Source organism: Maniola hyperantus, chromosome 2, assembly GCF_902806685.2.
Source record: "Maniola hyperantus chromosome 2, iAphHyp1.2, whole genome shotgun sequence".
Taxonomy (NCBI): domain Eukaryota; kingdom Metazoa; phylum Arthropoda; class Insecta; order Lepidoptera; family Nymphalidae; genus Maniola; species Maniola hyperantus.
In genome coordinates this window covers 8,050,603-8,075,708 of record NC_048537.1, presented here as the reverse complement: position 1 = coordinate 8,075,708, position 25,106 = coordinate 8,050,603, and the positions used below count along the sequence as shown (strand labels likewise).

Genomic DNA, 25,106 nt, shown 5'->3' with positions numbered 1-25,106 from the left:
GAGTAGTGGGTCGGGGGTAAACAAGAAGGATCGAATATAAGTCATATCTCTATGGTCCTCTGTTTGAGTGGGCTTTTTCGACCTTTGATTTTATCGAAATAAATATGGTTATTTCATATACTTACTAGTATTTTCAAGTAGCTATCTACTGTACCTAGTTAAAGGCAGATACTTAGGTGAAAAGATTGATAACACCCTATAGATCTATAAGTACTCGATAACATAATGCAAGTGTTCGAACGCTAGCACAGAATATATAATAGTAGATTTTTTCACATTTCCAAATATATTTATATTCAGTGATTACTACCTACCTACGCAATTCGTGTCTGGTGTAGGCACATACATACCAAGCTATACCTGACATTTTACACTCCTAATAAAATATTCCAAAGTGCAATATTTGTCGAAGTTTACCTACTTACTTGGCCTTCAACATGATTGTAGGAACATTACAATTTGCTTGACGTCATGTTGCGAAATTAATACTACCTAAGTAATTAAGTTGAAACTATAATAGGTACAAGTAATAGTAAGTACCAATTGTTTCAAAACATCATTGGGACAAATGTTCAATTTGGTAAGTTTTTATTAATAGTTTAATTACTTCTATTTTACAAATATATAAATAATACCCCTATATGATTTGGTAAGAAAACGTGATTTAATTCTTTTATCCAGATATTTTCTTATTATGTAAAAAATTCAACGTACTTAGTTATAGTGATTCACTTTTTAAATTTTCATATAATCCGAGGTACATTATTTTGTTGCGTATAGGTACTTATAAACTTACATTAGTCCATTTTAATACTCTGCGAAAAAATTCTTTCAACGAAGCAATTGAAAGTTTCAACTGCTTCATCTACAGTACGTAGATATCTATATAGTTTCAACTTGAAAGTAAAGATAAGTACCTACCTACCTATTAAAGATAACCGATATGACGTGCAGTTGCAATAATTGTTGTGGGATTTCGTTATACCTAATGTAATCGAACTAGTTCTGTACCGGCGCGGCGCGATCCCTGTGTTGTCGATGTCCCTGGAAATATGGGACGTCTAACTAGCTACTACCACCAGATAAACCGAATAGGTATCTTCTTATAGGTACCTACTGAAAGCTAATTTCCTGGATGATCAATGATCTTGGACAATAGGTCAGGTATTCAAAATACGAGAATCGTAGAGCTGCGTTTTTGAAAAAGGTGACGGAAGTTTTTTTTCTTTTAAAAATAATTTCCATCAATCACGTCATCAGCGGTATCTTCTCAGCGATCAACATACCTTAATAATATGAAGCAAAACAGAAGATGAACAAGTTTATGCGCAGTTTAATTCGTCATCACTAATTAGCGTAGACGTAATTAAAGTGACTGATGTGCAACGGTCTTGAGTCTTGCATTTTCATTTGGTATTCTTTGAAAAATCGTTTAATACACTGCACGCAAAGTGCATTAACTGTGCACATAAGTTTAGTATACAAATGCATTTGTTGTTTAAGGCTCAATTCACATCATTATTGGTCAGTAGTATAATAATACTATACTAATAATAGTAGTATAAGAACTTCAGATTCCTTGCACCTATGCGAAAGAGATTATGAAGCATCATCATAGAACTACCTTCTTATAGTTCCTTCCTTCTATAGATCTTATAATAGGTACCGTAAAGAGATTGGATCAAGATCGTCATTGTTGCCGCTACCGTGAATCATTCCTTAGTTCTAACGTAACTGTGATAGGCGCATCAGCGAGTTTGCTGCGTCGGTAGAGACTAGTCTGCCTTCGGCCACGACGTCGAGCGCCCCGACGCACCTTTGCGTTCTTGTTTATATGCCGCGAAAACAAACCCTGCGCAATTATCTCCGCGATAAGCCACAACGCGCTATCAACCTGTGATAAGAGAGTGATAACAGATAAAAATCGAGTGGTCGACGCCAGTTTTTGCCGTGTACCTCCCTATTATGTAAAACTCGAAAAGGCGTTTAGTGTCTAAACTTGTGCAATTATGACGACAATGGCTGGGCCTCGAAAGACGGTATCCATTCACGACTACCCGGAGCACCTGAATCCGTTCCGGGAAGAGGACAATCACAACAAGATCAGGTTTTGGACAATTGGTCGGAAGCTGAGCAGATCGAATAGCATTACGTTTTCTGGAATCAAGGACCTTAGAAACTCATGGTAAGTTGATTTTAAAATACGTAGGAACCTTAGATAAGAATTTATAAATTTACACCAGTCAACAGATTTTTTACTCTAGTTAGGTATCTGATACCTACCTACCTACCTATATTTTTAATATGAGTAAATACTTATTTTATGAAAATGAGTAGGTTGGTATTGTACCAAACTTACAATATAACAAAAAGTATGTGGATAATTTTTTATCCTCATACTTTTGTTTCTACTCTACTCTACTTTACTACTTACTACTCTAGACTAGAAGAGACTACTAAGACTTTGCAAAAGTAGTTTAGACTCTACTTTTACTTTTTTGCAATATACCTACCTAATGTACTTAGTTATCAATTTCCTACATTTATTAAACTGAAGATCGATCGGCGATGCATTTCATTATTTCAAGTAGGTAGGTATGTACCTACATATTTTAATTCATTTGAGTAAATCTGAGTCATAAATGGAGTAGGTAGCGTAGTTGGTACATACATAAGTTTGTCAGAATTATAAAAAATAAAGTTGGTAAGTAGGTATATGTATGTTTAATCTAATCACATAGGTATTATTCGTAGTCGTAGTTAGTTTCAGTAATTTGGATGTTTTTGATCGTAAAAATCAAAAATCTTGATGCAGGCTCGTAATCTAAAACTAAACTATGGGAACGAAGTCAGGAGCATTTGTTGTTATTATGTACCTATACCTAACTTTAAAGCTGGCCATACACGATCAAGTTTACCATCAAGTTTGCAGCGGACTTGAAGCGGCGTCCACTAAATTTGACGGTGTATGGCTATGAGCTTGTACGGGAGCAGTGTGTAGACTCGACCCTACCAAAGGGAGAGCTCCACCGAACGGTTGGTTTTGCTCAGTAGCGCCAGCCGGGCCGACGATTGTGTCTTGAAACTTCTATATATAGTGCAGATTGCAGAAAACTCCGGTAGTGCGATTCAGATTTGCGTGTTCTCCTTTCACTCTCGAAGATGCTACCCGTGCTGCCATCTAGTGAGTAGTCAAGGCTTGGGTTCGTATCCAATTGATGTATGATTGCGGATCTACATATTTTCTTCCTACGAGTGAGGAGCGCCATCTGCTTGCAATTATGGCGACCGCCACAAGTTGACTGGACGCCGCGTCCAAATCCGCTGCAAACTTGATCGTGTATGGCCAGCGTAAGTGAACCCACAACTTCAAGGAGCTCAACAGCACAAACCCGGAAGAAATTGTAACCACATGACCACAGACACGCAGTAGGTAGGTAGGTATTAGCACTGTACCAAATTGCAATTTATTGTCGACTTTTTCTTTGTTATTTTTTTTATAACAATACATGGGTACAAAAACCGGGAGGTTCTTAAATTAAAATGAACCCGGCTATAGGTACATTATATGTATTAATGTTTTATATTTGCATCTTAAATACATATATGTTTTTAATGAGTTTAATAATACCTAACCTACGTAGGTTAGGTAGGTACCTAAGTATAAGTAGAGACCTACTTACTTACCTAAATTTTTTATCGCACCGTATCGTATCGGTGAACAAAATAGAATATGATTTTTTATAATAACAGGTTAGCTGTGACTATTTACTTGAAAAATTATTGAAATACATTCATTACGTAATTTTATTTTTAAAATATAATTAGGTAGAGGTACCTACTTACCTAAGTTCTTTGAGTTTAATAAATGAAAACATTAAGTAGGTAAAGTAAGTACCTGCCTACCATATTATAAAAAAAATTGGTTTTTACTTTTATATAAATCCGATCTACGTACGAATTCATCTGAGAAAATCGAAACTGAAGACGTAAGTTTTCCAATTTCCGCGGCTTTTTGTTATTGCATAAGAAGAGCTAATAAATGATATAACATTAACAAAATATGGAATCTATGTTCTAACTAGCTAAATGGTAGCGTGGAGGATCTGTAGTGTAAGTGATAATTATTATCCATACAACCCACACTAATAATATAAATGCAAGAGTATGTCTGTCAGTACAGACATACAGCATACTCTTGCATTCATACATAGGTACTATAGGATAGGTAATTCAAAACTGTATGTAAGTTCAGATTGTACCCACGAGTATATCGGGCTGTGAAAAGCTACCGTCCTTTTATCGGAACAGTAGGGCGATTGTCTAAAACCTGCATCAATCATTATTACAATCTCAATTGTTCTGATTGGCTGAATTTGTGCGATTCTTGTTGCAACAATGCATTGTAGCGAATAGTGAGCACTGAGCGAGCATTAACCAATCAGAGATGATTGCGATCGTGACATTGTAGCTGTCAAACAACCGCGGTAGGGCCACAGGTATTATCCATACTAATATTATAAATGCGAAAGTGTGTCTGTTTTTCTGTCTGTCCGTCTGTCTGTCTGTCTGACTGCTAGCCTTTCACGGCCCATCCGTTCAACCGATTTTGACGAAATTTGGTAGGTACAGCGATAGCTGTATCCCGAAAAATCAGAGTCCCCACGGGATTTTAAAAAACCTAAATCCACGCGGACGAAGTCGCGGGCATCATCTAGTTTTTGATAAAAATTAGTACAGAGATATACCTAGTTAGCGACAGGTTGAGATGACAATCGGGGTGGGTAGTTGGGTACGCCGCGCACAACCGCACAGCCCTCGCGCTAACCCAATACGAGATAGCGCGGTGACGTGCGGGTGTGCGTCTCCCCGCCTCGTACCCCGATTGCCATCTCGGCCTGCCTATATATAGCCTGTAATCCCGGACTGGGATATTGGCTACTTTTTAACAGTTCCCACGGGATTTTCAAAAACTTAAATAGGTACACGCATACTAAGTCGCGGTCACCATATCGTAAACTATAAAATAATTATGAACCATAACTGCTATTAACTGGCTTAAGAACTAAGATATCTATGAAGCCATGAATTTTCCGTTGGGTAGTTAAAGGTAAAATAAAAAGAGCGATCTTTGCCCACCATTAGGTAAGTGGAGAAAACTCGCTTTTTTTAGTCATTTGCAAAGAAGAGCTTTAATTTTAGTTTGTGTTAGAAGGAAAGATTTTAGGTAAGAAACTCCAAGCGTTTTGTACCACACGAAGAGAGTCTGCGAGAGGGACCATGATAGGCGCTCGAACGACACGAAAATTCTCAATGTTTAAAGGGACCGAGATCTCAAGGGATACATAAAACGTTAATAGTGGTAAAAACGCAACTGATTGGACGATATAACGGGATGTCAGAGCTTAGGTACCCAAAATTAAAAGAAGCGGTTCAGGCGGGAACACAATGATGATGATGAAACCAAGATAATTTTGACTAAGAGCAGTTTCGCAAACTACTTATGTGTAGGTACGGTCTACGCACAAATCATTATTCTAAAACAACACATTCAGTTTGTTTTATTTCAGTAGTGAATGTAAATGGAGTCTTCCTCTGTTTTCTTTCCGCTCTAAATACCCTACGTATTTCCACACTCGTTTTATGTCCACCAGGTTCCCTGGAAGAGCGCAATTTTAACATTAAGGCCAGTGCATTTCGTAATAAGTTCCTACTCACTATTGTAAAAAAACCCGTCTAAACAATGTTTCCTTCTAAAACTATGGAAGGTTAATAAAATAGTCAATACTTTTTTAAATATTATAATAAATCTTATAGATTATCTAATTACTGTACAAATCATGCCCGCGTGGAATGGTGCCAAGAATACTGGCTGCATTTCCGCGTTGGACAGCCAGGCTGCCTTTGCGTAAAAAATGAGCTAGCCCATTCTGTCACCAGATGATACTTGAGAATTTTATTATTGTCAATTGCATAAGACTGCCTTGACATTAAAGTAGAGTAGCCTAAAATTTCGTCGTTGCTTTTAAATGTTTCTTCAATCAAGTACCTATAGGTAAGGCATGATTGAAGTGCGTTCCTAAACAGCAAGTCTTCTATTTTATAACGAATTAGTACAACGACGAAACTACGTAATTTTTTAGGGTCTACTCCAATGTCGAGACAATCGAATAGGTATTATGTGCCTATCCTTACAGTAGGTATCCATAACATAAAGACATGAAATGAGATGCTAATTTTATTCTATCAAATAATCAAAATGCACAGAAGTGTGGTGTTGTGTCACATTTCAGCATAAACTCGTTTATTAATAGCAAGTGATGTCACTAATCACTATAAAGAACTTGGTAAACATACCTACAAGGATCAACAATCAATTATTTGCTCAGCGTTATAAACATACCAAGATGTTTCATCGTATTCAAAACGTTTAATTTTTTTAATGAAAGTAAAATACATACCTATTCTACGGAAACTGCTGCCCGCGAAATCCTAATATAATTAAATAATAAATAGAAAGGCAATAATGCAAAAATGGCTTAGGCCACTACAACAATTAATTAGGCACATTCTTTTTTTAACGTAGTAGCACACGCTGGGTATCCGCTAGTGGATTTATACATGTATATGGAATCTTATCTAGTATCTATTCTTCTTATAAATAAAGGTGATGTTCAAGTCTGATTTAAAACGGGTAGGTATGATATGGGTTTAAAATCTTAACAAATCAATGGTTCATTGGATTTTGCTTTTATATTTAAAAAGCTTAAAGATAGTTAAAGTTATCCACATATTCGTAAATAAAGAAAATACCTAGGTACCTATAAACTTAAATAAATTGCGATGTTTCGTTACGTTACGTTTCAAATGAAACTAGGTACATACCTATTATAGGGCTATTTAAAATTGATTAATTTGAAAAAGTGGATCCAAGAGGGACCCTTTAGCAAAGTTTAACAAAATAAACGTTTCAAAAAGCGCTTCAAAGACGTTATCGTCAGGAGTCCTTATTCCCGTGCTTGACTGACTTGAACGAATGCTTTTGGTAGGTCCATGTAGCAATGGTCAATAATAAAAAATATATTTATATGACACTATAATAAGTGTGTGATAGACGTATTAATTATGAAAAGATGCGGGTTATTAGTAAAATAAATATCTAACCTAACTAATTGTTAACAAAACGTTTCAAGATAAACATTGGGGCCGATTCTCTTGTACACAATTTCTAAACCAAACTAAATTAACAGGTCTAAATCTAGTGCTATCCTTTTCCGCAAGCAACATTATGAAAGGGATAGGAATAGATTTAGACGTGACATTTTAGTTTAGTTTAGAGATTGTATACAACGGAATTAGCCACAATATTCGTTTAGTCTGTACGAAGAAATAAAAAACCGCAATCACTTTTTGAATTGCATTACATTTACAGCGGCATAGTATAAATAACTGCTAAGTGTTTCAATAGAGACAAGTATTTTTCAACTTTCCATTTTGTTGTTTGCACTTTGGTATGATACATATATTATACACTGAGCACTAAGATAGATAGGACCACGAAGGTGAATCAAACATAAAACGCAAAATAAGTACCTATCTATGTTTAATTTTGAAATTAAATTAAAAAATATTGAAATTTTTAAAAAAATAGTAAAGTACTTAAATGTTTTATAATCGCTATTAACGCCGCTAAAGAAACAACTATCAGCTAATCTAATGCATAATATTCTAGGTAGGTAAATAGAACGCATTATATCTTAACCCACATAAAATTCAGGACACTTGTGCGACGTCTGTGTTCTAGATAATAATTGTCACAGAAAGAAAATATGCCGTACTTTCTGAAAAGTAAGTAAATATGAATCTACATTACGAAGCTGCTTATTATCATCATCATCATCAGTGGATAGACGTCCACAGCTGGACATAGGTCTCTTGTAGGTACTTCCACACACCACGGTCTTACGCTGCCTGAATCCAGCGGCTCCCTGCGACTCGTCTGATGTCGTCCGTCCACATAGTGCGGGGTCTTATTCTTTCATAGGGTTCCTTTGGGATTGGTATGACATCAATTTTTAATGATAACTCCTCAGGATAAATCCATCTGAACCGATTTTGACAGTTCGTTTTTTATTGGACCATTAAAAGTGGAGATTTGTTGAATATTAACTTTTTTGTAGACCAATAGTTTTAATTCAATTATTTATATAATATTTACACTAATATTTATTTAAATTATGAAAAACAGAAGTTAAAATTTAAGTTTTTTCGTGTCCCCCTGCGCTTTGCTTACCTTAGAGTCATGGACCATTAGGATGTTAATCTTCAAACGACTCATCCCTGAAAATCTGCCTGCCTTCATGCACTATATTATCAATAGCTTATGCACGCGACTTCGACCGCGTGGACTACTCAAATTTCAAACCCCTGTTTTACCACAAAATCCTTTCCTAGCGGATGTCTACGTCATAATAGCATAGCTGCATGCCAAATTTCGGCCCGATCGGTCCAGTAGTTTGAGCTATGTGTTGATAGATCGGTCACTCAACTTTTCCTTTTATATATATTAGACTAATTCCAAGTTCCAACTGCTACATTAAAAGATATCTACCAAACACTACCAAAATATCATAAATAATCAAATTACTCACTTCTACATTTAGGCAACAAAATAAAACTAAATTGTTTAAGAAGGAAATCTGGACATTTCTTGGCAGCGATCCAGCTATTTCAATACAGGATCACCTCTGTTTATTTAATTGCTTCCATATACTTAACCTACAATATGTACTTAATAAGTACAGTATAGACGCATTCAGACGTGTTCCAAAATAATTATGAGTAGTATGAATCACAAGCAGGCGTTACGGGTTTCCATGGAGATTTTTGTAGTTTGTTGTAGAACTTGAGTTTTTCTCTCCTGTCGGAGCGAAATAGTTGTACTAGTTGTATCAATAAGTAGTGTGCCTTGATATTTCTGTGGTAGAAAATATTCCTTGGTACCTAAGTAGTAGATCTAATACAACGTTATATGGATGAGGTGACTAGAGTGGGTAACATTTTTATAATAACTGATGCCCGCGACTTCGCCCAAATGGTTTTTAAAATCCTGTGGGAACTCTTTGATTTCTCACAGGAACTCTAAAAATAAATATAGTACCTATACTATTAAAATATACAAAGCGACAGCAACCCAATTTTTATTCAGCGTTTATTAAGACTTCAACCATAGATTAATTATTATTATTGGTTTCGCTACGCTCTACACTTAAACTTTATCTTGTATGACTTTAGGTAGGTAGATCAAACCACAGGAAAATCTCCCATTTAATTTCTCGTTTCTCGCCAACCTTGTAATGTGCATACTTCCTACGAGAGTGGTGTCTTTTTACCTTTTATTATTTTTAATTAAAACAAACTACCGAAACCTAATATTGTATCAACGATACCATATATCTGATAATTTCCATATGTATGTAAGTACCTACTATTGAGTGCAAAGAGTGGACTGTGGAACATACAAACATACGTCATTAATATAATTACGTTAAAATCTGTTTCCTTTCGGCTTTGCCGTAGTTCGGGTAGGTAATAAATAATAATGAAATTATACAATTTTTTGTAAACTTAAGTGGATATATTATGTATTATTCTTTGTATATTATAGGTATACTAATATCCCATCAACTACACAACTAACAGTAGGTATAGGTACCTCCTACCTACCTAGGAAAGTAAGTATAGTCCGCGACAGGTCGAGATGGCAATCGAGGAGGGGTCGCCCCGCACACCAGCACAGCCCCCACGCTAACCCGGTGCGGGCGAGCGCGGGTGACGTGCGGGGCGTCTACCCGCCTCATATCCCGATTGTCAGCTCGACCTGTCGCGTACTATATATGTGTATAAGGTATCTTGCGACTATTTTGTCTGCGTCTGCGTGAATTTTATTATAAAAAATATATTAATTTGGGAAGAAGGTACCTAACCACTACCGAGTAATCGGTTTTTAATGAGCTTGCAAGCTGTTAAATAACAAGATCGTCTTTATTTATTACGATTTCAATTAGAGACCATTATTTTTTTTATTTCATTTTCTGTTAAATAAGTAATTATACCAAACTAGCTGCCCTGGCGAACTTCGTTCCGCCTAACAGTCGATTCAAATTTTTTAAATTATTCTCTCGTAAGAACCATCCTCGTACTTCAAGGAATATTATAAAAAAGAATTAGCGAAATCGGTTCAGCTGTTCTCGAGATTTGCGATGAGCACCACATTTAGTGATTCATTTTTATATTATAGAAGATAGGTAGATAATTGTAATGTATACTTACTATTTATTTATATTTATATAGGTATTTATTTATATTTATGGATAAAGTAGCTTTCTAATGGTAAAATAATTATTCAGTAGTAGTAGTAGTTTCAGAGTAATTTATCGATTAAGTACAAATTAACAAACAAAGCTTTCCCCTTATTACATATTTCATTATGAAGGTATACATTGCTGACTGACGGTTCATAATAAAAGATGTACAAACATACCTATTACAGACTTATATTTATAAAATCGTAAATGTTGTGTATATTCTGTGGTAGTAATGGCGACTGGCGCTAACGTAACGAACAATGCTTATCTTTTGCAATCACGTATCTACTCACTTAATCACCTACCTATCAGCTCAGTATGTCAAACGATGTATAAATCAAGCGCATTTCTACACAGATTCTATTCTTGCTCAAGTGTTCTTTCAATCAACTTTTTTTTCTCTGTTAGGTACAAATAGTAATTGTAACTGATTTCTAACGAAAGGCTTTAACCAGCAAGTAGGTACCTACTCATATCTCACTTTTTTATAAAATCATACGAACATTTGAGTTTTGACAATCTGAGGCTTGAACAAAAAAAGTTGATTGTAGGTAGGTACATTTAATTTACCTACCTTGATAAAAATGTAAGACGACCTTTTCGATAAAATAAAAAGAGAAAGTAAATCAACTGGTAGGTGCCTAACTACCTACTTTATTAGTTTGGTTCTTTTGTTGTGTCTGAATGGTGTCTGATAACTAAAACTAATGCCTAATACTCTATAACAGTGCTCCACAGTAACTAGAAAAGCAACGCTGAAATCGATTTTCATCGCATCAGTCGAGCTGTAATGGCTGTAACAATACCTATTTAGTATTTAGTCAACAGACAGAATAGAAAGTTTAATTTCGTTCAGCGTAAATGTAAAACCGAGCACGAAATTAGTTCGATCAATTAAGCGGTCTTGTAACTCTTGTATTGATCGAACATAAAATGCCAAACATTTTACTAAATATATTCTTTTGTTCTAAAACTATTGCTCTTCAATAACAAAAAAGCAATAAGTAGGTAAATGGTAGGTATAGGTAAGTACTGAAATGGATTTTCGTCAGATCAGTTGAGCTGTACGTCTAATGACTGTAACAATATTTAGTTACTTAGTGAACAGACAATGGAAAGTTTGATTTCGTTCAGCGTTCAGCAAAATGTAACACGAGAGCACGAAATATTATGTAGTTGGATCAATAAAAGCAGTCTTGTAACTTCTGTATTGATCGTACCTAAAATGTCAAATGTGAATGTACCTTTGAAACTTTGGTGCCCTTTGAACTTATAGTAGGGGGCCCAATGGTGTCGAGTTTTTTAAATGGACTACTTCAGAAGAATCGCTTCGGCGTCCCTTTATTCAGCTTTTACTCAACCTTAGCTTAATCGTTCAGGACCTCCTTTGCGAGCTTCCGAGCCGAATTCGGTACTACCGATTATTTATTTATTATTATTATTAGGATACATTTGTATGGAAAACTCGACATTGAATTTCATTTTCAATACCTATAAAAACTTGTTGGGAAGTTTAGCGTATAATCTAACTAGAGTCTACACGGACTTGTTCCCGCCCAAACTCCGTGCAACAACTGTTTACAAATTTTTGTCACACGAATTCAGTAGGTACCTACTTATAGATTTAAAAAGATGAAAATACTTAGGTATAGTTAAATGAGGAGTGAGGACCGCCAACGGCCAAGTGTCCTAACTCCTACAATGCAAATATTATTGTGTTGCTGAAAGAATGATATCATACATATCTATTATAATGCGAAAGTAACTCTGTCATGACTCAACCCCTGAACCGATCGTGATGTATTAGGTAGGTACATAAGTAGTTTGCATCCTGGAGATCGACATAGGATAAGTACCTTTATTCCGGAAAATTAAAAGCTGGGAGGACATTGCGGGCGTCAGCTAGTCGTTGATAAGAGAGATAATAATATGAGTCATCCTTAAGAAAATTGTGATAAAATTAACAAGAATACACAAAGTAGGTCATGTGGATGCCATGATTGTTTACTAACACTACAGCAGCGTTCATTAACACTACCCATTTTCCGAAGGTCTCAACTCTCATCCTCGCTCGATGCGTATGAATTATAAATGATAAGAAACTTTATTTTTACCTATCTATGTATTTTAATTTAAGACAGATCCTGTGTTTAAACTTCAAACTTAACTTCATTATTGGGAGCATATTATTTGCACACGGTAGGTAGGTACTTACTAGCAGCAAGCGACGCAACGTGTCGCCGCGACACTACTGTTTTCTATGCATTTCTAAATACGTTCCGGGACTCGCGATACGTCGTCTACGGTCTATAGAAATATAAATCTACAATCAGGTATTTAGGTGAACAGTTTGTTGAAACTTGCAAGACCTGCATATCTTTTAAATTATATGAAACATTTTGTTACTGCACTTATTTGCAATTTATCGCGCACATAATATGCATGCCCGTCACGTAGGTTCAAGACCGGGTCAAATCTCGTTTTATCTGCTCGACCTAGAAGATTTAATGTCAAACATACGCGTGCACTTGTTTACAGCATCAACTGTTTTAGCGTGTGGGACGGATGTGCTAGTCGTTTAATAGTTTCTTGTACTATTCCAATCGCTATAAAATGTAGATACCAACACGGTTATGACTAGTAATAGTTCTTGGTTGGTAATTTCAACTTGCGAAAATTGCGGACAGAAAATTACTGGACCTGTATTAATTTATTTATAAGTATTTAATTTTTTGAGTTCACTGACTCCCATGTAAAATAATCTTATACAATAAATGCTCCTGTAACTCAATGATTAGAAAAACCTACCTATTCTCAGTTTTAATGACATGTATTGTTAATAAACTAACTACTTATACCTAACGATGAGTTAGCAGAAATGATGCCTTGTTTTTATCGTGCCGCAAAATGCTAATTTATTTACTACGTACCCAGTAAGTAGGTAGGTTCACGTAAGAGAAATTACCTCGATCGCAGAAGCAATATTATAAATAATTCGTGTTAAATAACCTATGTTATTTTAAGAATAATTTAATGTTCCTGCAAATTAGACATTGGAAAAGCAAAAATAACATTTTTAGGAAAACAGAAAGTAACCAAATCATGAAAAGCCCTCTCTTCGTGATACTGATAATATAAATTATTGGCTTCGCTCAGTGAACCTTTAAGGTGAATAACATTTCAAAAAAAAAATATAAGGGTCGTCGTCGTCGTTTATTCAAAACATGACGGGCTAACGGCATAATAATATGAATACGTATGCCCTAAACTGCTTATTTTTGTCAGTAGGTAGGTACTTCTTGCGCCTACACACATCCGCTTGAGATAAATATACTAAAAGATCCAGAGCAATAATTCAACAAATATGATTGACGATAGAATAATATAGTAAGTAATACCTGTGGGTAGATTATCGCTATTAAATATTTAGTAGTCGGATCGTCATTGTTAAAACAAACAACTTCATTGTTCAATTTAAAGTGATTGCTTACTGTGAGGAGATTGAGACATATTTTTCTGAACTGAAAATGGCAATGACTCAGCAAAACGATCGACCGCATCAGGCACGTTTTCAGGTCAGATCTGAAGGCATCAGTTTTGTCATTTATTTAACCAGCACGCCTACTGCAGCCGAAACGTTGCATTTCAGCACTGTAAAATAGGTTGTGTTGTGCCTCAGCCCCTGTCGCCTTTTGTTTATAAAATGTTAGACGAAGCTGTACGAGTTGTAGTTGTACGATAGGTACATTATATTCTGTGTATGTAGGGCCTCCATATCCATGTCGAATTTTGATTTCGAAAACTATTAGATTCCGTACTAAGTAAGGAGCACTGAAAGATACCACAGTAGGCACACCGAATTTAAAGAGCATCGGAAGGAGCGCCGTCTCTATCACTCATATCTTGCTGTTTGATCACTGATTTGTCAGTCTCAACGACAGACAATAAGCTCTACGAAATCGAAGCTGCCGATAAGGTCGATATGTAGGTAATCTTTCCTGCAGGGTGCAGGAGTATTTTATCTAACAGGATTTGTATCTGGATATGCATTTACTTTTTCAGGTCTTTGCGGTCTTTTATGAGAAAAGGGAAGAAAGGCGAGCAGACATCGTCGCATAGCTCTAAACACACCAATCATGTCAACGGAGACAACAGTCCCATCGTGTTCAGGAGAGCTTTGCAATGTAAGATTTTACCTAATAGCGCTTAATTTTTTAGTCAAAAATATCAAAATATGAAGTGTATTTAAGTACGCTAGGACCAACCAAAGGTCCAATGGCCGGGCCGGTTCGGGCCGGCAGGTTTACAGTAAAACGCCTTCTGGGGCGAATTTAAACTACACTCTTATCCCTGTTTTCGCGACTTCTGTATTAGACCGACCCGTATCTATATCACTAAGTAGCCGACCACGCTGTTTCCTTCCCTGGGGGACTTTTACAAAACAATCCATGCAGACGAAAGTCCCGGGCATTACCATTATCTAGTACGAAATTAATTACTGATGCAAAAAGATTTTTTACAGCTGTTAATTTTAAATTGCAGATTCATCTGGCGCGTCCGGAGCCCGCAGCACGGTCAGCTCGCCGGAGCGTGCGGACCGCTATGTGTACGGGGGGTCAGTCACGCCGCTGCCACGCTCACGCTTCCAAGAACGTCTGCGCTCCTCGCAACCAGAAGGCAATTCGCCTAGGTAATTTTATTTCTTTTTTCACGTCTGTATAGCTTCGATGCTAAAAAATTGCATTTGAGAAGATTTATTGTTCCAATTTCAACCTTAGTAAATATTGAGCTTCACTCAGCGAGCTATGGAGAGCTATGCTTATAGTTTATCTACGTGATCAAATCAAAAATGCGGAGTTCGGTACGAAAGCCAGAGTAACTAACATAGCTCAACGGATTACGAAGCTGAAGTTATAATGAACAGAGCACATAGTTCGAAAAACCGACAGACGTTGGAGATTCAAGTGCTAGAATGGCGACCTCGCACCGGAAAGCGCTCCGTTGGAAGACCCCCCATACAAATCTTGATTTGTCCTAACCCGTTACCCGCGTCGCGTGCTGTGCTTAGGAATCATAGAGATAGTTTCAACTGTGCTTGGGATACAGTGAGATTGTTTGCAAGTGTATCTACATACTGACTAGCCTAATGCCCAATCAATTTTGCATATTATAAGACTAAGCCATTGACTTGCACAACAATATGGCTATAGGAGGATTGTTGAAACAATAACATAATAGAAACACGTACCTACCTATGTGGTTGCAATACGAGTATCTAAGCTTTAAGAGACATGCAAATCAGACAACAAAGAACGTTTGTCGTAGGGCTGGTCAGTGGTCACTGGTGATAAATAACTCACACTTGAATATAATGGACAATAGACGACAACAAATGCATCGACACGAGAACAGAATATTAGGTATATTCTGTTCACACCCTTGTTTGCGACCGTAAAATAACTACCTACATATATTACAATTATTGAACATGAAACATTTGCATAATAGATGGTATTAAAACACGAGAGTAGGTTTAAAAAACGAGCCGCGAGGCGAATTTTTTTATTAGTATTACAATTCACACGAGTGTTTTAATACCTAATCTTTCTAGATTTTAGAGACGCTACATTTTACCCCGGAAAATCAAATAAGTTCCCACGAGATTTAAAAAAAAACTAAAATCGGCGCGGTTATCATCTAGTACCTATTGTATTGTACATTTACCTATTTTAATTGATATTTTCAGCACAACACCACGTATGGCACGAAGCGACATTACTGGATCTCGGCTGAGCGTGGAAAGCTCTAATCCCTTCGAAGAAGCACCAATACCGCCAGTACGAGCTTCACGTCGAAAGAAAAAGCGAGCTCCAGCACCTCCTCCGACATTAAATGCTGATGATGATTCGGTTTGTAGCTGTTCTTTACCTCTCATCATAACTATCTATATTATGTTAAGCGTTAATTCTATATTCAATGGTCTCTGAGTAGCTACTTTCTTTATCTCTGTTGAGAGTGTTTTATACTTTTCGTAGACATTACATCAACAACCACTGCGGCGCACTTAGCAAAAACTTGATTCACAATTATGCGAACAAGGAATTTCAAATCTATTTGCTTTGATGTTATAATATCGAAAATGAAGAAAACTATCAAAATTATACTTGAGTAATAAGCTCAATCGAGAACCAAAAAAATCCAAACAAGGTTTTTAAATATAGACGCAGTTATAAAATTTCTATTTTTTCTATTTCACAGGTTATTGAAAATTTGGAACTAAGCATATCAGAAAGCGAGGATGCGAAGAAACCTAACATAGATGACGATATTGAAGAGATGAATCTTAAGGTGGAACTCAAAATAGTTGAGGATGAAGAAAAACCTATCGTAGAGCAAAAAGTGGATTCAGATACCTCTAAATTATCTATTGAAGTTGTTGAAGATAACACTAAAACAAACAATGCTGAAAGTGATGAAACCAAAGAAATAAATGTTATAAAAACACAAGTCAATGAAGAAATTAAGGAACCCGATCCCGATTGCGGAACTGAAGTTCCCTCTCCAATCTCATTTCCCAAAGTAGACATTCGCAAGTACAGAAGAAACTCCAGCGTAAACGAGGACGAAATTAGACTGCGCCGAGGCAATTTAGAAGACTTCCACTCATTAGCACCAAACAAACGAAGTAAAAGTTTATCATACACTTTAGATGGCAGCAACGTAGCTTATCATACAAACTTGAATGAAGGTAAAAATATTGACATTAACAGCAACGAAGAGCCTCGGAGAGTAGTGTGTAAAGTATACGATGACGATTCAAGAAAAAAGAGTATCGACAACTCCATTTCAAGCACGGAAAAGGAATTTTTAGAAATTGATAAAGCCACGAGAGAATTAGAAAGAGAGATAAGCAAACTTAACTCGGCCTTGATAGAAGATGATTTAACATTCGATAATACTCGACTTTCAGTGTCGGAAATACGACAAAAGTTTGATAAACCTGACACTAGTTCACCAAATCCAATACCAAAGCCTAGAAGGAGTCACTATGGAGAATCCAATTCACCTGCTAACGGTAATATTCCAGTATGACGTCCAGGTTAAATTCGCAAAAGCTATGTTGATAAAATAAATAAGTTTAAATAAACTAAAACGTTCTTACACATACTAGTTTTTAAAGTAGGTATTTGGATCTCAGAATTTCATTTTAGTTAAATAAGCTTATTTATCTATAAAAATCCATTATTTTTGAATCGGCACCTTGGTATGAAAGATACTTGTTAAGTTTTATTATTTTGCACAAAGTTTGTTTTATTCATAGTTAGATTGTGAATTATAATTCAAATCTGTGCTTCTTGACCATTTCTATGTATATTATGGATGTCTCCAACGGATAGTAAATAAAATTGGATACTACAGTGCGACAAGGCTATCTTGGCGGGTGGCAAAGATCGGAACTAACGTTGCCGTCAAGTATCACCTTTGTTCTTGTTTGAATATTCTAAGATGATTCTAAGCCTTTGTTCTCCAACAGCGCCCCCTGTCAATGTCATTCAAGTGCCAAGAGAGCCTTGTCACACTGTAGGTGGAATAGAATTATTAGTTAAATAGATTTTTGAATACGTAAAATTGAATGTTACCTGCTTTCCTACTTACTCGAGGAACGTTTTTGCCATAGTACCTAGATATATTTTCTATTTAAGGCTATATAATTCGGTTTGATTGTGATAGATAAATAGATGCATCACTTTATTTAATAACGTTGGGATCAAAATATGTAGGTTTAAATAAATAATATTTGTATAGTCACCGTGTCATAAATATGTACGAAACAATCATAGTAATTTTAATAACTTCTGTAAATATTTCAATATATTTACGTAGTATTTTGGCGCACTCATACGTAGTATTATTTAGCCGAACTACCTAAATAATATTGCTAGATCTGTTTGAAATAAAATAAAAAATCGGCCAATGATAAAAAATATAATGCAACGATGACAATGATTGATTCGTTACTGTATTCATATGTATTGGAATTAGCAATATAATTTTTACTAATGTCATGTGTGAGCCTGAGTTTACATTCCGTCGATCATAGACATATTGAGAACTACATCTAAATATATATAAAAAAACTGACAGACTAACTGACTGATCTATCAACGCACAGCGCAAACTACTGGACGGATCGGGCTGAAATTTGGCATGCAGATAGCTATTATGACGTAGACATCCGCTAAAAAAAGATTTTTAAAATTCAACTCCTAAGGGGGTAAAATAGGGATTTGAAATTTGTGTAGTCCACGCGGACGAAGTCGCGAGCATACGATAATTTTTATATAATATAGTCATAAGAGCTAGCGCAGACGACCACTTTGTATCCGTTAACGTCCTAAATAAGTCACTGATTGATGCACACTAGCATATCTGTCACTCATGAGATCTAACTATAACTACACTAAAGCGCTTTAAACTTGCGTTAGAGGCTTGCGCTAACTATCCAGACGTATGCCTGTGCGCATGCCTCATATTGGCTAGCAATAGCGCATGCATCAAACACTGTGGTGCACGCATTCTCTTGGATCCTCTCCCTCGGTTGTGCAAAAACACATGCGCTATTGCATGCAATGCTTCGGCAGCTTATAGGACGCGTACCTTTACACAAATTGAAAGCGCACCAGTGTTTGTAGACCAATATAATTATCAGCCTTTTTTTGGATTTTCGGAAACAATTTTACTCCTGTGTTATAATTATGTTCGCCGACATTTGTCTAACCGACTTTTTTATCGGTAGTCTGCGATAACCTTGATTGTGTTGCATCACAGTAAAATATAAAATGTATATGTATATTTACGTAACTATAAAGTAACATTCACAACTACATACTTACATATTAGCCTTAGCCAAAGTGTCCTTACCTAACTAATGTAGTGAGTACTGAATAATAAATATTGTGCAATGTACAAGTTTCCTATTTATAAATTAGAATATTATTAGATTGGGATGTTTATAATTTATATTATATTGTATACTTTGTTGATTATAATTAAATTATTATTTCATTAATTTGCTTCATCATTCTTATTACCAAATTCCTATGATATTATAATAACCTAGATGTGAACCTGTGGCTTCGCCCGCGTAGATTTCGGTTTTTATTAATCCAGTAGGATCTCTGCTTTTTCGGGATAAAAAGTTGCTTATCCAACTCAGCCGTTGTCAGTCTCACTCAAAATTGGATTCGGCGGCGAACCTTTTTTCGAAATTGGACTTAGACCGGCAACGGCTTTAGGTATAATACGCGACAGGTCGATATGGAAATCGGGGAGCCAGGGAACGCCCCGCCCACCCGCACAGCCTCCGCGCTAACCGGGTGTGGGCGAGCACGGTGACGGTTTGCCAGGCATCCCCCCGCGTTATACCCCGATTGCCATCTCAACTTGTCGCAGACAATGTGTGCTTAAGCGTATAGTAAGTGGCAGCCAATCAGAGGTCAAAGGTCATTCCGATCGTCACACTTTCCGAAGCCTACAGCCGTAGTCTACACGTCATAATGTCGCTAATTCAGTCGCACTTAACCTCTAAACTAGTTTTACTTACTTAATCTAGTGCTAGCCTTTTCCGCAGCCAGCATTATGAAAGAGATAGCAATACCTGTCATTTCAATTTCAATTAGAGATTATGTACAACAGAATTACCTTGCCATAAAATCACTGAAACGATGTGTTGATAAAATGCGATTTAATAAAAAATAAACAATATTATAGACAGATTTCATAGGATTAAATATTTCTAACTACAACTTAACATAGTTTAGAAAGTCTTGCCTTTTTATATTTAATGAACCTTGGTAGATTAGAGTTGGCAGTAGTGACCAGAACTTTGTATTCCTTTGGAAGCTTCTTTTGTTGCCTTGCCTGAAAACAAAACGCTAAATAAATAACAATATATTTGTATGTTGGTCGTTTAACCAAATCATCTAAAAACTTTTAAGGAAAAAAGAATCTTAAGTCTTGTTTAATGAGGAAGTTTCCAGGCAACGTTCGATAAAATTTTCATAGATGGCGCTGAATACTACCACCACTAAAGATGAAAAATAATACGTATTTCTGAACGGAAAATACATATATCTTTTTTCATTTCATTTAAATTAAAAAGAAATAGAGAGAGAGAGAGAATGATAATCGCAGCGCTCGCATAGTCATCTAATTCCAATGTATATGTAAAATTTCAAGTTGCTGGCTCATGAGGAAGTTAGTTTAAAATCGCTTGCAAAATAATACAATATGTCGTTAAATCACGAAATAAGTTAAAAATCATTACTTCTAACCTTGTTTTTAAATATAGGTGCTAAAACAGACAACTTTTCAACAAGTTTAACCTTAGCTGCTAGCAAATCCGTTTCATCTTCTGAATACAAATCCACCAATGTGTCAATAGCTTCTGCTAAAACCCATACATCATTTTCCTTGTGTGCTTGCTCGAGTATAAAGTCAGTGATAGTGCATATTACGGTAGACGTAGTTTCATTTAGGTTGTTCACTAATAGTAATGCCAATATACCAATCATACGGATGAGGTTTGACCTTATCTCAGCCTCTTGGCAGTCTCTGATTCCAGTTAGCATAATCTGTAAATAGTAAAATGATAACAAAAATGAAAATAGTGGAAAATAGGTACTGTCCGTTCATCGTAACTTGACGCGCAATTAACAATAAAATAGGTTTTTGATTAAAATAGTATTTTGATATCAAGAAGTAAATATTTAACAAACATACCTCAATGTCGGATAGGGCCAAATCACTGAATAAATTACAATCAGTTGGTTTCTCGTTGTCTTTTAATTTGATTTTGTCCAAAGCAGCCCTCATAACAGCGGTGGCAGATTCCAAGAGGTTTAAGTTCTCCGAGTTCTGTTTAAATACAAGTTTGCCTGCATCTACCCATATTTTATAAACACCATTGACACCACCGAGGTTTTCTATTGGTAGACTCAATAACATATTGTTAATACATAACAGGGCTCTTGTTTGCAAATTGTGCAATCTGAAAATTTTACATACATATTTTATCTCATTTTTTATAAGTGTAATTTTTTTAATACAATAAAACTTAAAGCTAGCCTTATCTAATTACTATATAAATCATGACCGCGTGGAATGGTGCCAAGAATACTGGCTGCATTTCCGCGCTGGACAGCCAGGCTGATCCGCTGCGCAAAAAATGAGCCAGCCCTTCTGTCACCATCTCCTTTTGGTATGAAGATTTGACATAGTAAACAAAGAAGTAATTTGAATAACTAGCTGTTGCAGACTTCATCCATAGTGCCTTTAGTTTTTAAGGTTCCATACCTCAAAAGGACAAAAGGAACCCTTGTAGGATCACATTGTTGTCAGTCTCTCTGTCTGTCCATCTGTATGTCGTGTCTGTCAAGAAGGCGTATAGGGTACTTCTCATTGACCTAGAAGCATGAAAATGAATGAAGTTTGAAACCAGTAATTTGTACACAATTGTGTGTATGCAAAATGGAAATGTATTTATGTCAAGTAATACACCTGCTTACTTTTTATAAATTGGCTGTGAACCTTCATACTCTTTCAATATTGGCATAACATTTTCTGGAGGCAACTGTGTGCGAGCCCAAACTTTGTCAAATATCTCCAATGAAATTAGGGCTTCTAATAGTTCTGGTGGTAGTCTGTCCTCAGCCAGTAATACCCCTTCTCCGTTACTACAGATTTCCTCATCCAATGGTTCATCACTGTCTGAGGATTCAGGACCTTCTATAGAGTCATCTGAATCTAGAAAAAAGACTGCATTTAGAGTATCTGCATCTCTTTCTTTTTAACATTGCTAAAAAGGACGGAACATGAAAAAATCCATGCTATAATACGAATGCAAAAGTGTCTGTTAGCTTACGATTTCCTAACCGATTTCACCGAAAGGCAGAGATATCTTGTATTCCAGAGATGGATATATAGGCTATTTTTATCCTGGAAAATGGAATGGATCCACAAGATTTTTTAAAAACCAAAATCCATGTGGATGAACGGGTATTATGTGGTAAAATATAATCAAATGACAAAACAAATAGGTAATAATGGGAACTAACCATCACATGAACAAATGTTTGCAATAATTTCGATTGCGCTCTGCTGTGCATCCAAGATCTGAATAACTGACTTTAATTGACTCTCCAAAACCTGACCTTCTTTACCCTTGGGTGGTATAACTTTTCCAGCAGCGTTACTCAAAGGCACATTACTTGAGAGTTGGTTACATGCCAATCTGTGATCCAAGGACAATGTTTTTGCCAACACTGCAATTATTTGATTCATCACATCCAGTGGTAAACTAGATATGTTTCCACCACACATATTAATAATAACACCTCCTGCAAGGGTTTTTATTAATAAAGCTGAAGGGTCATTGGCTTCTAATAATAGCAATTCTTTTAGCTGTCTTTCAGACGAATTCTTAATCTTTTCTATAGCCGATGGATTGTCCTCAACAACAACAAACCAACACTGCATTATTGCTGTAACAATGTCAACTCCAAATGTGCTTATGTCTAAGTATCTGGGAAATATGTCTAATATTTTCGAATCTCCACAATATTTAACAGCTAATTCTGAAAAGAAAAATTTAATATAATAACTTTTAAATATTTGAATTTAAATGAATAAATGATTCCAATGTGGAAGAAATAAGTAAAATTTTATCACTCATAAAAATTACATTCTTGAAAAAAAAAACACACTGAAGTAGCAAATTGGGGGTACAATATATTTTCTAATTTCTACAAACATTACTGATTTATAAATTGCTTGATGAACTCTTACCTGAACTTTCACATAAATTTAATAAAAGATTAGTACATTGAACAAATGTATCAGAGTCATCTTTATTTTTGGAACTAGTGTCTGGTACCCAAGTCTCTGTGTACTGCAAATATACAAAGACATAGTTATAATAAACATCATATTAATGTAAGAGCTTAGAGCCTCGATAGCTCAACAGTTAAAGGAGCGGACTGAAAACTGAAAGGCCGCCAGTTCAAATCCCACCCACAAACTTTACGCTTAATTCGTACGTAACGCGTCAGCAACTTCTATTCTTTTAAAAAAAACGTGATGTGTGTTGACGGCAGATCAGAATACAGTTGTCACTTGTCACTAACCCTCCTCTTCCCGCAGATATTGTACGAGGCGACTAAGTAGTAATATAAAGGAGAACAGACAGTAGCGTCCTCTGTGCTACTACTACCATCTACTGTGATGATCAACCCGTCTGCCCTGGATCATTCCACGTGGACGAAGTCACAAGTGCTATCATATTATATTTTTATATGTATAGATAAGATATTCATACCTGATGATAGTAAAATACCAAAGATGTCATAACATCATGTTCCATCAAAACATCACACATCTGATGGCCGACAGCCGACAGATTCCTGAGTGAGCCAGCCGCTGCATTTCTGACCGACGAAGCTGCATCAAGCAGAAGTGGCGCCACCATCTTCACTAGTCCCCTATTGATCATTTGCTCTAAACTTTCTTGGCTGTCTAGTAGCATGGCAAATGTTTGGAGCCCACAGTATTTTTCTTCAACATTTGCAGCCTGAAACAGTCAACATGAAAAAAACCGGTCAAGTGCAAGTCAGACACACACGAAGGATTACGTACCATCAAACAAGATTTTAAATTTGCATCAGTACCCTTATTATAAATGCGAAAGTGTGTTTGTTTATTGGTTTGTCCTTCAATCACGGCGCAACGGTGCAACAGATTGACGTGATTTTTTGCATGGGTATAGATAACGACCTGGAGAGTGACATAGGCTTTTTATCCCGGAAAATCAAAGAGTTCCCACGGGATTTTAAAAAAACCTAATTCCACGCGGACGAAGTCGCGGGCATCAGCTAGTAAATATATATTTTTTGAATATATATTTATAAATATTATGCAATTTATATTGAAATATTTATTATTAGTTTTTTCAGCGGCAATAGAAATACACAATCTATGAAAATTTCAACTCTACCTATTATGGTTCATGAGATACAACCCGTTGAGAAGCAGGCGGCATAGACGGACGGACAAACGGAGGGATAGTGGAGGCTTAGTAATACGTTCCCATTCGGTTACAGAACCCTAAAAATATACAGTATTGTGCTAATTTCTGTAAGAAAATTGACTTAATTTATAAATTAAAAACTAACCTGCAGCTGATCAATTATTGTTTGAATCGCATTTTCTTTACTGTCAAGCGGTAATTCTTCTTCGTCAGAATTGGTAGCCGCCTCATTGTTGACTATTTTGTTTGGTTTTGGTTTTCGTTTTCTAACTTTTCCCATGTTTTAAAATTATAAACAACACAATGTAACCTAACACAACTTCTTAGCACGCCGCTACTGACGTATGACATCTGTCAGCAGTGTGACCATCACGAAAATAGAAAATCTGCCATTTCCTTACATTGGCTGAAAGTTGGAAAATCTGCCAAACACGCTGCCAAAGCCCAAACTCTTCTAAGAAAATGCCTAAAGGTCCAAACACATAATTTGCTAAACAATGTTTGCAGCGCCACGTCACTCAAGTGCGCGTTGCTCCATACAAAGTCATATAAACTAGGTACATGTGCCGCGTCGCGCAGCGCAGCTCAAGTGCATTAAGTCCTATAGAAATATTTAAATGCGCAGCGCACGCCCCATATATATACACTTTTATAAC

General features: G+C 36.2%; 2 protein-coding genes across 2 annotated transcripts; one reads left to right on the top strand and one right to left on the bottom strand.

Annotated features, from left to right (window-relative positions):
* Nucleotides 1-1,625: 1,625 nt before the first annotated feature.
* On the top strand, nt 1,626-19,437 carry LOC117987605 (uncharacterized). The gene is made up of 5 exons (XM_034974642.2): nt 1,626-2,185; nt 14,430-14,551; nt 14,910-15,057; nt 16,114-16,276; nt 16,626-19,437. Exons 1-5 carry the CDS (start codon nt 2,010-2,012, stop codon nt 17,457-17,459), a joined length of 1,443 nt encoding a protein of 480 aa, XP_034830533.1. The 5' UTR covers nt 1,626-2,009; the 3' UTR covers nt 17,460-19,437.
* Nucleotides 19,438-20,095: 658 nt separating this feature from the next.
* On the bottom strand, nt 20,096-24,811 carry LOC117987594 (HEAT repeat-containing protein 3). The gene is made up of 8 exons (XM_034974631.2): nt 24,596-24,811; nt 23,743-23,994; nt 23,214-23,316; nt 22,484-23,002; nt 21,935-22,172; nt 21,150-21,417; nt 20,702-21,001; nt 20,096-20,288 (listed from the first exon to the last, which is right to left on the bottom strand). Exons 1-8 carry the CDS (start codon nt 24,728-24,730, stop codon nt 20,175-20,177), a joined length of 1,929 nt encoding a protein of 642 aa, XP_034830522.1. The 5' UTR covers nt 24,731-24,811; the 3' UTR covers nt 20,096-20,174.
* Nucleotides 24,812-25,106: the final 295 nt, after the last annotated feature.